We start from the raw sequence: 13,838 nt of genomic DNA, 5'->3' as shown, positions 1-13,838 counted from the left end.
TTCTCTCTTCTTTTTGTTTTTTTTTAACGGTTTTCGGCTTTAATGGATCTCACGGCGGCCGCCGCGAAAGAGCGTTTACTTTGCGTCGGCGAATTTCGGGGCCGGTTGAGTGTTTCACAAGCAGAGATAAGAGATCACAAATCGGACGGCGCTGTCGGCACCTCCTGGACTCTGTTTCTCCGAAGGCTGCGCTCTGATAGAACACAGCCCTCTAGAGGCCGAGGTGAGCAGCGCAGCCCAAGCTACCGCTCACGGGGCAGAAACAATAACACACACACACACACTCAGCTCACCTTTGACTCTGAAGCCGGCATCGTCGTCGTCGTCGTCGTCATCTCCTGACTCACTGTCTGACTGGAACAGATCCTTGAACTCCTTCTTGTCCTCCTCCTTCTTTTCCTGGATCTTCCTGCGTTTGATCTCCGGGAGATCCAGGTCCTCCATCTTTAGGAGACACAACAGGTTCGGGTTCGGGGTCAGTGGCGGGAGCCCCGGCGTCGCCGCGCAGAAGCCGGCCCTGACATTACGCGACGAGGCTTTCCGGCGATTTCGTGTATATTGTTAATTCTCGCAGGCCGACACCCGGCGCTTGTGGTGATGATGCCGGGAGTGATTCATGATGTTTGCGTGGGATGGAGTGAAAAGTGTGCGGCTTTGCCGGTCAGATATTTACCCTTTCTTTGCCTGAGATCTCCAGCTGGATCTCCTTCTCTCGAAGCTTCTTCCACTGGATGAAGTATCTGCTGAGGGGAGGAACCTCGTCCTGGATCTGCTTCTCCCAAGAGGCCTGGTGGGAGGATTTCGGCGATGAGTCGCATGTAACATACCGAAAACGGCGTGACGGCTCCGCACGGATTATTTTTTCGAACGTAGCTGGCGTTTTATTTTCAGGGGTTTTTTTTCCGCGGGGGCCTTCCTGCAGGTTCCTCTGACTCCCAAACAAGCAAATGCGGATTTTCACCGACCAGGTCAACGAGACGGCGATGGGAATCAGTGGAAAGCGGATAAATAGAAGGTGCCTGGGAGGAGAGATTAACAAATCTTCCCCGGTCTTCTCCCCCGAGGTCTTTCGTGGATGATACTGATGAGATGATCACATTATCTTAACAACAAATCCAATCAAGTGAACAGACAAAGCCTCCTGCGTCTGTTAACGCGTTTAACGCGCATTTGCCGCACGGCGGCTGGTAAAGGGTGCCATGTTGTGCGTGGAAACGGTTGGGGGAGGGCGTCAAATAAAAAAAGGGGAGTTGGAGGGTAAAAAAGTAAATATAAATTCATCCATCCATTATCTACCACTTATCCTGCACTCAGGGTCGCAGGGATGCTAAAGCCGATCCCAGCTGCGGGAGGTGGGGTTCAGCACGGACCAGTCGCCACATACAGAGACCGACAACCACCAGGGATGTGCGGTCAGGGGAGGCAGGTGAGGCTCTGCCTCAAAAGCCAAAAATGAACAATAATCAAATCAAATTTATTTTCAATTTAAGCTCTCTGGTCTGTCCTTTATATTCATTTCCTTTTTGAATCCAAGAATACCCTTGATTGCTCACGGGAAGTCAAAAAAGGCTGAATTTACGTATTTCCCGTTCAAATACACAGGAGACGCAAAGCGCGGCAGCGAGCAGCCTCACCTCATCTCAGATTGCGCAATCTCTCACAAACTGGGTTCAGACCTATAATTGGCACGTGCCTGTTCCTTTTTCCCTTCACATCTCCAATATAGTATTATCAGACTTATTATGCACTCTAATTATCCAGTCTGGCTAATGTATTTAATATTTGCGCGTTACATATTTTCTTTTACTGAGTGCAAAAAAAAAATTAGCTGATAATAAAGCACAAGGTGAGGCAGACAGAACTCTGCCTCACTGAGGGGAGGGACGACAAGAGTGTACAGGTTTGCTACCGTTCTACGGACACGTAACTAGCCGCAACTTGAAAATCAAGTGCGCAGCTGCAGTGCTTTCATTCTAGAATTTTGCCCAAAATGAAAGTCGTTCCTTTAAGATAATATCCCGAGAAATGAATGCAAAACTCCCAGACAGCCTTGACCAAAAGGCATTTCATCAGGGAGACAGAGACTTCTGAAGCTCAAAGAAGAAAAGGAGGACTTTTACAACAGAGTAGCGGAGATTTTTGTTCAGAGGCACAAGTGCAAGGACTTCATCTAAAAGTACGAGGCAAGACAATAAAACATGGGACGTAAACAAAATCAAACTCCGAAACAAATAATACAAAATTCTAAAAGAAAACAAGATTTTGAACTTGAATATTTTTTTGCTGAACGGTTGGCTTTGAAAAGGTATTTGAGCATAATAATACAATGGCTCGAAAAATGAATGAAATACTTCGATAAAGGCCTAAAATAAAATTCTTGTGCGCAACCACAGTAATAATGAATGAATAGCCTTAATGAATAGCCTGTTGAATAAGTAAGAAACTGCAATGGCTAATACGCTCTCACTAAACCACTCCTTATAGCCAAATGTGTGTGTGAAAAGAATGCTGATACCTTTTTTTTTTTTCAGTTTTTAATGTCAGACTGCTAATTTGAAGGTAAATATGCCACCCCGTTTGGCTCATAAATTTGTAAATCTTCTTCTAATGTCAGTGCCTCACCAGCCATGAACCACACCGCACGTCATTGACAACCACTCACTCTCCCGCTCATGCGTCTGGGCAATTTTTTTTTCCAATTTTTCCAATTAACCTTCTGCGTGTTGTTTTGGACTGTGGGAGGAAAACAGAGAACCTGGAGAGAAACCTCGCAGACAAGGGGTAGGGGGGGGACAAACCCCCCAGGAATCGAACTAGAGTCCGTCTTGCTGTGAGGGCAGAAGCACTAACCGCCCCCCCCAAAAGAAAAAAAAAAAAAAAAAAAAAGAAAATATTCTAAATTCAGACTCAATCTAACAAACCGCTTCTGACAATACAGTGACATCCGGGTGTAACCTGGATGGAGGCAGGGCATTATTAATTAGGCGTACGCTCCGTTTGGGTGATATGTCAGTAGGGGGGCTGATGGCCGGAGGGGGGCTGTGGCCTTTTGCGCACGCAGAGGCAGCGGCGCCGTCCCCCCTTCCTTTGCCTGCGGTGACACCTCCTCCGCCGCCGCCGCCGCCGCCGCTACTGCAATGCCAGGGAGTGGATGCCATGGCGACAGCCTCTGCTGAGACGTGAGCTGGGGTGGCGGCGACTGGCTCCGCTCGGCTGTGGTGCCATGCTGTCTGTCCTCAGTACCTCGCTAGCACGCGTACGTGTGTACACACACACACACACACACTCACACACTTTGATGTGTGAATCAACATTAGAAATGCTGGTACACAAATGTGTACAAAAAAACAAGAATATCACAGTACATGTGCATGCAGCACTACTTGCAACACTCCCACATTTAGATTATATCTCATAAAATATTCCCTGAAGCCAGAATTCGTCCATCCAGCAGCCATCCATTAAAGGCTGCGGTGGCTGTCATGGAAACACCGTTGCTGGAACAGGGCATAATTAATGTCTCTTCCCCGCCGCCGCCGCCGCCGCCGACGACATTTTGTTGCACTTATGACACAACCAGTCCTCGCAGAGGAAGTCATTTTTTGAGGCGATACCGAAGGGGGCCCCCGTTATGAACGAGCTGTTAATAGCCGGTCACCGAAAAAGCGAGTGACACTGACATGCAGGGGTCTGCGTTCTCCCCGGGGCTTTGACGGCTGCGACATTAGCCCCCACCCAACCCCCCCACTCGCTCGCATCTGTGACGTGGAGAGGGAAGAAAAAAAAAAAAAAAAAAAAAAAAAACGGCGGCGGCCGGGAGAAGCTCCTTTTGTGTTGGGCTGGTGGAAACACGCTGTAGCTACGTCACTGGCATGGAAAGCATTAACGCCACGCCGTTTTAATCAGTTCATCCTTGGGCCTTTCATGGGAGGAATTTACAATAAATCAGTCCCGCGCTGGAACAGAAGGGAGTTTCTGCAGATAGTAAACCTTTGGGGGGTCCTTAAACGCAGCACCGCCGTTCTAGGCCATAAGGCTAAATGAGGAAGGGAGAATACCGGCAAAAAAAGAGGGGGAAAATACGGTATGCTGACATTTCTTCATGTAGTTAAACTGCTCCAAATGAGTAAATCATAAAATATATCACGAGCAGATAACTGTGACTTATTGGGGTGGTAATTTATTCTTAATTATTTCTTAATTATTCCGCTTGCACACTTGGTGGACATCGTCCGTTGACAATATAAAAATGTACGTTCACAGCCCACGTAATGGATGAGCCCATGCAGGTTTAATGAGTCCGTTAAAAATTTGACCCTGTGAACTTAAATGGCAATTATTAACATATTTATTTCCACGTGGCGCTAAATCACTGCCTTCACAATGCAGATGGATGATAGTTCATCACGCTGCTTCTGCATGGTAATGAGGAGGAGGGAAATCTGACCTATTTCTTGCTAGCTTTAGCCCAAATTCAGACTCCATCTTTGAGAAATAAAATAATTTCCAACCATCAAATATCGGATGTAATATCCGATCAATAAGATACTGCTCGACTTTATTATACGTCTGAAAATAAGGAAAATATCTAAACATGTTACCGATTTGTCAATTTTAAGACCATGAAGTAACGCGGGCGATCGCAATACATTTTTTCCATTTTGACGACTTTTTTCCCCCCAAGTATTACCGATAAGTGCTTGCGAAAAGACTACCTGCTTTCATTTATCAATCCTGTTTTCAATCAATCAATCTTTAAAGTGCTTTTCAAAAAATAAAAAATAAAAAAAAAAAAAACAGTGCTAAGAATGAATGCTCTGAAGAAATAAATCAACGTCTTGTGGTGTGAAATGACTTTACCTATTGTGATCAGACGGAAAAGGTGAAGTGAGGCTTCCGGAATGACAGGTCAGGGGGGGGAAAAAAGGGGACGGAGACGACATTCTTTCCCGTCCTTCCCCTCGGTGTTAAACACACTCGCACATGCACACACACTTACCACAGCGGTGGCATCTGCCACTCCAAAAGCCACATTCTGTCTCCGCCCTGTGATGTGGCTGCTGTTCTCCTGTACCTTCTCCAGCAGCTGGCGCACCGGCTTGCAGTAATTGGCCACTTTGCATTCCTTCAGGAATGCTTTCAGCTGGACAGACGTGAAGGGTGGAGGGGGGGAAGAGAGGTAAACTCTATTAGGGTCCAGTCCAGCATACGGCATCGTCATGGGGGGGCTGAGGCAGGCTTGTCTTTCTTTGTGCTGAGGTGAGGGGATTCAGCCTCGGGAAGACTTCTTCCAGAGGCGTCTTTTCTGTTCCATATTGAAGACTGATGATTTTTTTTTTTTTTACAGCCTATTCACTTGTTTAGGACTGAATAAACTGTTTGTGTGCCGGTCATTTGACACAATGGGATACATACGACTGCAAAATCCCCAGTTATCTCACCTGTGACGGGCCTTTGCCACATCTTACAAACTCAACTTTAAAGTCCGAGCCTCTGAACAAGTGGGATTCTGCGGTGACTTGCGAGGGTTTGCGTAATGTTATGTTGTCATGTAATGAAGACGGGGTGAATGTAGCGTTGTACCGTTACCTGCATGATGGTGGGCAGGGCGAGCTCCGGGAAGCCGATGGAGCTGGCCTGGGTGTGGAAGTATTCCAGGATCAGGTCGTACAGCTGGTCGATCAATCCATCCTGGGAGAGAGCGGTGAGATTTAGGTTCATAATGACAGACATCAACCGACGATGTTCGACGTCACCGATGCTGGTGCGATGTGGATCAACGCTTGGCATCATATTGTGCGAGTACCAAGGCCAGGAAACCAGAATCGTGTCATCTTTGCCTTTTTTTTCCCCCACGCTGAATCTATATTCTTTAAAGAAATGCTGTCTGATTCAAGATAATCTGGCTAGACAATCTTACCGAGGCTCTTCCTTCCGTAGGAAAATTAAAAGAGCGAGAAAAATAATAATCCGGTAGCAGTCTACCCATTAATGTTCGTAATAGTTTCCTGCGGTCTTGCTGCTGTTTTGTCCCACTGCATAAATAATAGAACGGCACCGGCGCCTTCTGATTGCACATGAATCTCCTCTTCATCACAGGTAATGGGGGAGGTGGCAGTCCGCTAATGTAGCCCAGGCAAAATCCTGTTTACATGCCTGACGGACTGCGGCCCGCTGTCGGTTCAGGATCTGGCCGGGATCAGATCTCGATACATATCTGGGCTCGCTTCAATCTGCGCTCATTGCTGTCACGTTGGGATCCGATTACACCGGATGCGTTTTTAACCCTCATATTATGTTAAGGGTCAATTTCACCCATTGGGTCAATGGGTGAAATGGGTCAAATTGACCCTTAACATAATATGAGGGTTAAAGCCAGGTGTGGAACGGGGGCCTCCTGCGACTTCGGACGGACTGTCCCCACCCGGGGGCCGTGGGACGCATTGTGGAATATTGAACACTGAGAGGGGAAGGAGTTACTGCACCTGATTTGTCTGTATGATATAAACGTTCAAAAAAAAAGCCTAAGCAAACCGAAAGCAATGACTACAGCGGAAACCACACCAGCCTGCTGCCGGGATAACTCAGTTGTCAGTCTTCTGTGTCGGGTCTGAACGCCGCCTGGCAACCTGTCGGCGGAGACTCTGCGACCGATTCACGCCATTATTACGCAAAATAAGGAGTGAGCGCTGGCACAAGTGTGGGTATGTGCTGGTCCTGTAGGGTGTTCCCACAGCTTCCCCAGGTGGCTACGATGAGAACAGCACAAACCCGGGTGGCACGGGGGTGGGGATAATCCCAGAAGGCTGCAATCCTCTTGGCTGCAGCATGGAGCGTGGTGACTCGGGGCCCCTTTTAGAGCCCCGGCGAAGGGTTTTCAGCCCTCAATCCTTTAATGCACACATGCACACACGCACGCGCGCGCGCGCGCACACACACACACACGCATGCACGCACGCGCTACCAGAGACTGTTGTGTCAGCAACAGGAAAACAGAATTCGCCAAGGCTTCAAATCATCGTGGCATCGGAGGAACACGCGGTTCAAACAGATTATGGCAAAGGGCATCAAACGTCAAAATATTTACCCCCGCAGGTAATTACAGCGGTTATGACAGGAGATACCTGCAGAACAGACGACGGCTTATTTATCCCTGCCGTTTGCTGTGGACATCCCTGCTGCATTCTTTTGTGGGTGTTGCAACGGCCCCGCTTTTAAAACTGCATTAATTCAACACCCACGCGTTTTCCCGAGGCTACAGTGACGAAACTAAGTTCCCGCTTTCAAGGCGGTCGTCCTGAATACTGAGAGATAGCCATCGGGGCACTCGTGACCCAGTTTTCTGCCGCTTGCTGCCAAATTGCTGTGGTCTTTGCGCAAACGTGACATTTATTAACGTTCCGTCACGCTCATCATTACCAACCGTCGATAACGGTCGCCGTGGCGACACGGGTCCAGTTTCATCAACGATTCGCCGGTGTACATCTCAATCGTAGCGGTCGTCGAGTGCTCACGGTAGTGTCTGCGATGCCTGTGCATTCAAACAGACCGCTGTGTTTGTTAAAAGCACCGAGAGCCTTAATCTATTCTTTGTTTACCCGGGCAGAGAAAACTCCTGCCTTCAAAACAAAGTGCAAGAGAGAAGGTATTTAACCAAGCAATTGCTGGGACTGGCAGCTGTGTGTTTGTCATTTCTACCTTTTAATAGTTCTGGTGTCTTTATGGTATTTCCCTACCAACCCTTGCGTTATGAAATGGCCTCAGCAGTGGATGTTTTACGTTTTGCTCCACTTGCATGCTGAGCATCACCCTCTCCAGAGGAGACGCTGGTGTGACACAATCAACACCAACAAGACTCAAGAGTGGCAAAGCCGGTTGGTTAAAAGGTGGGTTTTTAACTTCTGATCAGACTTATTCTGGCATATCATTTCACCTAATGCGGGTTAGGTTGGCAAAGCCTTGTACACTTCAGTCTCAGCTGCGAGTGTGAGGGCTTAGCTCACACTTTTGATGTCTGAGAGATGGAAGTTGGCAAAAGGCATTTCTGCGATTCTTCTCCAGGTTCTCCAGATATTTTTTTTTAAAGCCAAAGTGCTGCGAGGACATACCTTATAGGCTTTTTCCATTAGGTTGATTTTGCCAAGTTTCAGGATGACAGCAAAGTTGATGGGTTTTTTGCTCATTCGCCCAGCCTTCTTGTTGAAGTCCACTTGTTGAAAAATCTGTGAGGGGTGAGAAAAAGAAATAAAAACTGCTTGACCAGTTTCTCGCTCTGCACAAATTATTCAGTGTTTTTTTTTTTTTTTTTTTTTAAAGAATTGGTACAACAGCTTTTCAAAACAAATGTCCAAAGAAACAAACTGTTAGTGGTGATCAAGGGGGAAACCCAAAAACAATTCAGAGCAACATGGTAATTGCAGGCGTGATTCTCGCTGACTTCCTGTTCTCACACTGAAGAGATATTAACACCGTCTCAGTGTCCTCACAGTTGTAATCGGACCCGAAGAGGTGAAACATCTGCATGAAACTAAACTGGTTGCTGCAGTAAGATCTGACAATAATATACTTGCAGGGGGTCAACTTGCACGTTTCTATGAGTGGCCCTGTGATCTATGTGTGGCCCTGTGACTGGCGACCGGTCCAGGCTTAACCCTGCCTCTTGCCAAATGACAGCTGGGATAAGCTCCAGCACTCCCGCAACACTGAGTGCAGGGGGAACAGTACAAATAATGAATGAATGAAAATGCTTGATTGTTATTGGAAAACTCTATCAACAGAAGATGTGACACACCTTTAACACCAGCCAAAAATGTCGGTTGGTACGTCCGACCCTGCACTGTAGTCGTAAGATCTAATAACCCTTGACAACTATTTATGCAATAAAGGGGGAAGCGGTGAAAAAAAAAAAGGCGAGAAATATCCTGACGGGCAGTTCTTATTCCCTCTTTGGCTAGTTTGAGCTTCTGAACGTTGGGAGATGCGATGCAGGCCCCTGGCAGTCCAGAATTTAATTAATATTCTACTCAAAAAGAATTCCTAAGTCGACAAAGAGTGTGGCAGATGGCAGCTAACCTACAGAAATGACTAGACCTGATTCTGCGTTAAATATAGCCCTGTCTATGTGCTGTTTTAATGAAAGCAGCAGTGAATGTATGGGAACACAGTTCTCTTTCGTTTCAAACATCTAATTTTGTTAACCCTTTTTTTCTGATATTGTACCTTTGTACAAGTCTAAATGTACTTATAAGCCTACAAGACATACAGGGCTGTCAAAAGGACGTATAAAAGAACCCTCCGAATTGTCCATGGAGGGGCTTAAATTCCGCGAATGATACCCGTGGTGCAGGACACAACATTTGTTTTAACTTCCGGGTGTTGTCTGCTGTGCAGCTCCAGCATTTGCACACTAAGGACAACAAACTTCCAACTCCTGCCATCCGCGTTGGCCCTCAGTTAGATGGATGGCAATAAAATCGAGACTTTTGTTTTCGTCACAGCCGGAGCTACCCTGGGGGTGGGGGTGGGGGGGGTAGTTTCTTTTTCAACATCATTCTTTAGAGAAAATACCAAAAACAAACAAAAAAAAAAAACAAAACAAAGAACTCCTCTGGGCCACAACAGGAAATATACCAAAATTATAATTTCATGGTTTGGTTACAGCAAAAAATGTGCATCTTCGCGCTGCACTTACTGCGTACCTAGCCTTCCCTGTACGTCCGCCGCACTATTCAAGACCTATGTTTTGCAAAGGTTGTAATCTGAGTCCTGCCATTCAATAATGACAGAACCATGTTAATGCAGACTTGAAAATGAAAGAAAGTCATGAAGTTAAAAATGCAATCACTTTGGTGTCGTCACATACTATTGAAGGAGTTCTCCCTTTTTATTCCATGTTCATTTTGTCTCCACTTTCCAAATGGCTCATTTCACATTGCGTGGTGTTACTACGATGACACATTTCTATCATTCGAACCAACGTGTAGGCTGTCAATCCCTCAGCTTTCGCATCTGCCCACGATGCATAGGCAAATTTTTGTCTTGCATCTATATATCAATCTATTCCTGTCCGCCTTTATCAATGTGTATTTCTGTGGAAGCGTGTTGTGTGTCTGTGTGGTCGTTAATTTGCTCCGTGTGCGAGGCAGAGCAGCGCTGTTGGTCGGTGCTGTCTGTACAAACATAGGATGTGGTGGCGGTCTGCGGGGGAACCGGGGGGGAAGTGGGACGGCGCAGGCCAACCCTGATGCGTGCACACAAACACAGCTACAGAAGCAGGAAGCTCCAAATCATACACCCCCCTTGGAGATGCAAGAACACACGCACGCACACACACACAGGCACAGACTCACAAGAGGAAGGGGCTGCTTCTGCCGCTCTAATTAAAACAGTAGCAGCGCACCTCTGCCTGCCTTTAACAAGGGGAACAGTAAAGGAGAGAAAACACCGGAAATATCAGGCGTCACAAATAAACACAGCTTGCTGTTTGAGGGTTACGGAAAGGGGGAGTGGGCTCGGAGTGAGCGGGAAAAAAAAAAGGGTGGGGAGCGAGCCATGGGCAGAGAGGATGTGGTCTGCCCAGCGTGTTAGGACCAAAGTGTAAACCACAACTGTGCCTTTATCGCTTCGGTCAAACTGCAGCTCGCTCACGCACACGTGCGCGGTGACCACTCCAAGCAGGCCATTTGGTCCCAGTTACGAGAACACTGATCTCTTGGCAGACCGCAGCGTGCACTTGCATACAAAAGACACACCGCAAAGTCACATGTCTAACACCTGACCCGGAGAAAAACGCTGTCAGTTGGTGACCGGTGATTTGTATGATAACAAAGCCGTACACACATGCACCCACGCGTGCACCCACACCCACCCACGCTCGGTCTGATCCCCCAATGTGTTCAGGGTTCAGTTGCGGCCGTTGAGACCAAAATGCATTTCATACGCCGCTGTTTTTCCACAGTGAACCCACATCTGAACATTTCATCACCTCTTAAAACTTTTCATTGTTTCCGTTTGTCACAAAGACGACCAACTGACTGTTCTTCATTCAACAATAACATTCCAAATGTGGAGACGTGGCTTTGCCGCCACGCCGGAAACTTCATCAACAAATGTGTAAATTCTAATCCTTACTGATTGTCACACTGGCTGTTGTGAGACCAACTTTTTTTTTTCCCTATTAACTTGTGGTAAGGGATCTCACCTCCAGGAGGAAAGGAAGCACTGGCACAAAGGTTTTGGTGCTGCCAGACAGCAGGGTGAGGGCTCGGCAGCAGTGCATCCTCAAAGGGTAGTACCTGTTCGTGGGCACCAGTCTGTTTTGGAGAGGGAACAGAGTGGTCAATGTCTCCACCTGCTGGTGATGCAGCGTGCAGCGGAGCTGTGGGGGCAAACGGCGACCGCAAACTGAGACATTTGGGGAGGGCATGTACTCCTTCGGCAAGCGGGAGATAAAGTCCACATCATTATATCTGAGGGCGTATCATCTGTAAAATGTTCACAAACACACGCACACGTGTACATAATAAAAATAAACTGGGTTTATATGCATATTTAATTGTAAACGAGTCATAACCCTGACGTTAAAGAGGAGATAATGGATGATGGACTTTTTTTTAAAACAACCCAAATTAGTTTCAAGACATTTCACCAACAGAACATAATGTACGTGCATTACTCAAAATGGATATGTGTCTGATTTTATTATCATTCTTGCACACCGAATTAGTTTTTAACTAACAACGCTTGTTTACCAGCAGTCGCTGGAATGATCTTGCCACGGCACGAGAATTTGTTATTTTTGCTCAGTTTTCCGTCCCGCTTGTTTCTGTGCACACAAAGCTACTCCTTGTAGAGAGTGGACCACGTGGATCCGACACGCTTTAAGGCATACCGAGAATCCAAAAGGTCAGTTTATTTTAGTAAATCTGAGAGGTTCACAGCTTATAAGAGCCAGGAAACTCATGATTTTCGGTATTACGTCCCCTCTTGTGTGAAAGATTTCAGTTAGAAGACATTTCCTGGCATTTTTCTTGCTAACAGCAGTTACAGTTATGAAAAGAAATAGTCTAGATTGTTAGTTGCTGAAAGTAGGCAGCTAGTAATTCAACATACTCTGCTTCCGGTTCAGTTATCAGGCAACCAAATCAAATTATATTCTTTATATCTGCTGATGAGTCACGGGGGTTGGAACCTTTCCCAGGTGTCATTGGGGTGAAAGGATGGACTGATCGCCAGTCAATTACAGGATCACATAGAGACATACATCCATTCACTCTCATTCACAAATTTATGCAATTTAGAGTCACCAGTGAAGCTACTGGACTGTGGGAGGAACCTCACGCAGACACATGCAAGAGAGAGGGAGAACATGCAAACACCCAAACAGAAAGGAATCGAACCCTGTTTGAATGGAAAAACCTTCTTGCTGTGAGGTGAAAGCGTACCCACTATGCCACCATGCTACCAACAGTTTGAATATCGCAGCTCAAATTCTTTCCCTGTGACATATAAATCAAAATCCAATGGGTGGTGCAACCGAATTCTGTCATTTCAACTTCTGCCCCTGGAGATTGGGACAAACATCTTTAACCCCATGCTCTGCTGAACACCTTTACATTAAATAATCTATTAGATCATTTTCAGCTGCGGTTATACAACTTCTTAACAAAAAAACTAAAAAGTGTCTCAAACTCATGAAAAGTAATAGATGTTATAAACGGGGCGTTTATAAACATTAATTTTACATAATTTCAAGGATTTATGATGCAATTTGAGTTTTGGGGTTTTTTTTGTCTTTCCTCCAAGGGGACTATAGTCACCACCCCAACAAACATAAAAGTTTCACTAAAAGCTGAAACAAAGCAATCTTGTGGGGTCATTTAAAAAAATAAAGGAATTTTGAGCAAAGTAAAAGTGTAAAATACACAGGCACGGTGAAGCATCACCAGTGTTGACATTTGAAAAACAAGAATAAAGATCCTCTGTCAGGATGGACAGATGCATGCACACATACTCCATAGCAGCAGCAATCTAATTCAGTGGGTTCATTTAACTTGCAACTGCTGATTATATGCAATATTTACCTTTTGTTATGCAGTTATTTTCAATTAGTGACATTTACAAAGAAAAAGAAAAAAAAACCATCAAGTATGATGACTCTAACTTTGGCCGACTTAAATGCAGATATCAGTATTGTACCGAGGGATGGTTTCCACTTAGCTGTCAGGCTCTATATTCTGATAAAATCTTGGCTTTTTTGCAGGCTGTGGTTGCATTTCATATGATAAAATTATATGTTGATAAACTTACTTGATGGTACCAATGATGACTTGACACAGCGGATAGATGAGAGGCTGGAGTACATCACTGGGGTGAAGGCTACTGAGGGCACGGCACCACAGGTACAGGCAGTGGATGTACTGCCAGTTATACACTGACTGGTACGTTTCCTACAGAACATACACAGGAACAGTCAGCGTCCTCAATCCTTGTAAATGCTTCAAAATAAAATGGTTAAGTTGTCTGGTCTTTGACTCTGAAAAGAACAAGAAACACGCTGTTGTAGAATTATAGACCAAGCTGAATATTTCTCTATGATTCCTAATGGGTAGCTACATACATATACATGATGTATATTCAGTCAATAATATTTACCTGAGTGAGAACCAAAAGAAAACAACTGTCACACTTGTACAGAGAATCCTTCCTTAATTTTAGAATTGATGTGTCATGAGTGATGTGAGTGTTGTAAACATAAGCAAAATCATAGGTCTTAAGTTTAAGGATTGTGTTGACAATCCTAAAGTTCTTATGTATTTGTATTAGAGTAATATAGGACT

General features: G+C 45.6%; 1 protein-coding gene across 1 annotated transcript in view; it reads right to left on the bottom strand.

The window, feature by feature from the left end:
* noc2l (NOC2-like nucleolar associated transcriptional repressor) overlaps window positions 1-13,838 on the bottom strand; it is a 28,157-nt gene that overhangs the window by 8,371 nt on the left and 5,948 nt on the right. The window contains exons 10-16 of the mRNA XM_086141109.1: window positions 13,309-13,448; window positions 11,201-11,312; window positions 8,109-8,222; window positions 5,590-5,691; window positions 5,000-5,143; window positions 674-787; window positions 294-444 (exon numbers count right to left, since the gene is read on the bottom strand). Coding sequence (XP_085997235.1) covers window positions 294-444; window positions 674-787; window positions 5,000-5,143; window positions 5,590-5,691; window positions 8,109-8,222; window positions 11,201-11,312; window positions 13,309-13,448 — 877 coding nt within the window. The remainder of the gene's footprint in view (window positions 1-293; window positions 445-673; window positions 788-4,999; window positions 5,144-5,589; window positions 5,692-8,108; window positions 8,223-11,200; window positions 11,313-13,308; window positions 13,449-13,838) is intronic.

The sequence above is a fragment of the Fistularia commersonii genome, chromosome 34 (assembly GCF_037954325.1).
Source record: "Fistularia commersonii isolate RoL2024-O1a breed Wild chromosome 34, RoL_Fcom_v1.0, whole genome shotgun sequence".
NCBI lineage: Eukaryota > Metazoa > Chordata > Actinopteri > Syngnathiformes > Fistulariidae > Fistularia > Fistularia commersonii.
Note: the sequence above shows the minus strand (reverse complement) of the source record. Positions and strands in the feature narration are given on the sequence as shown.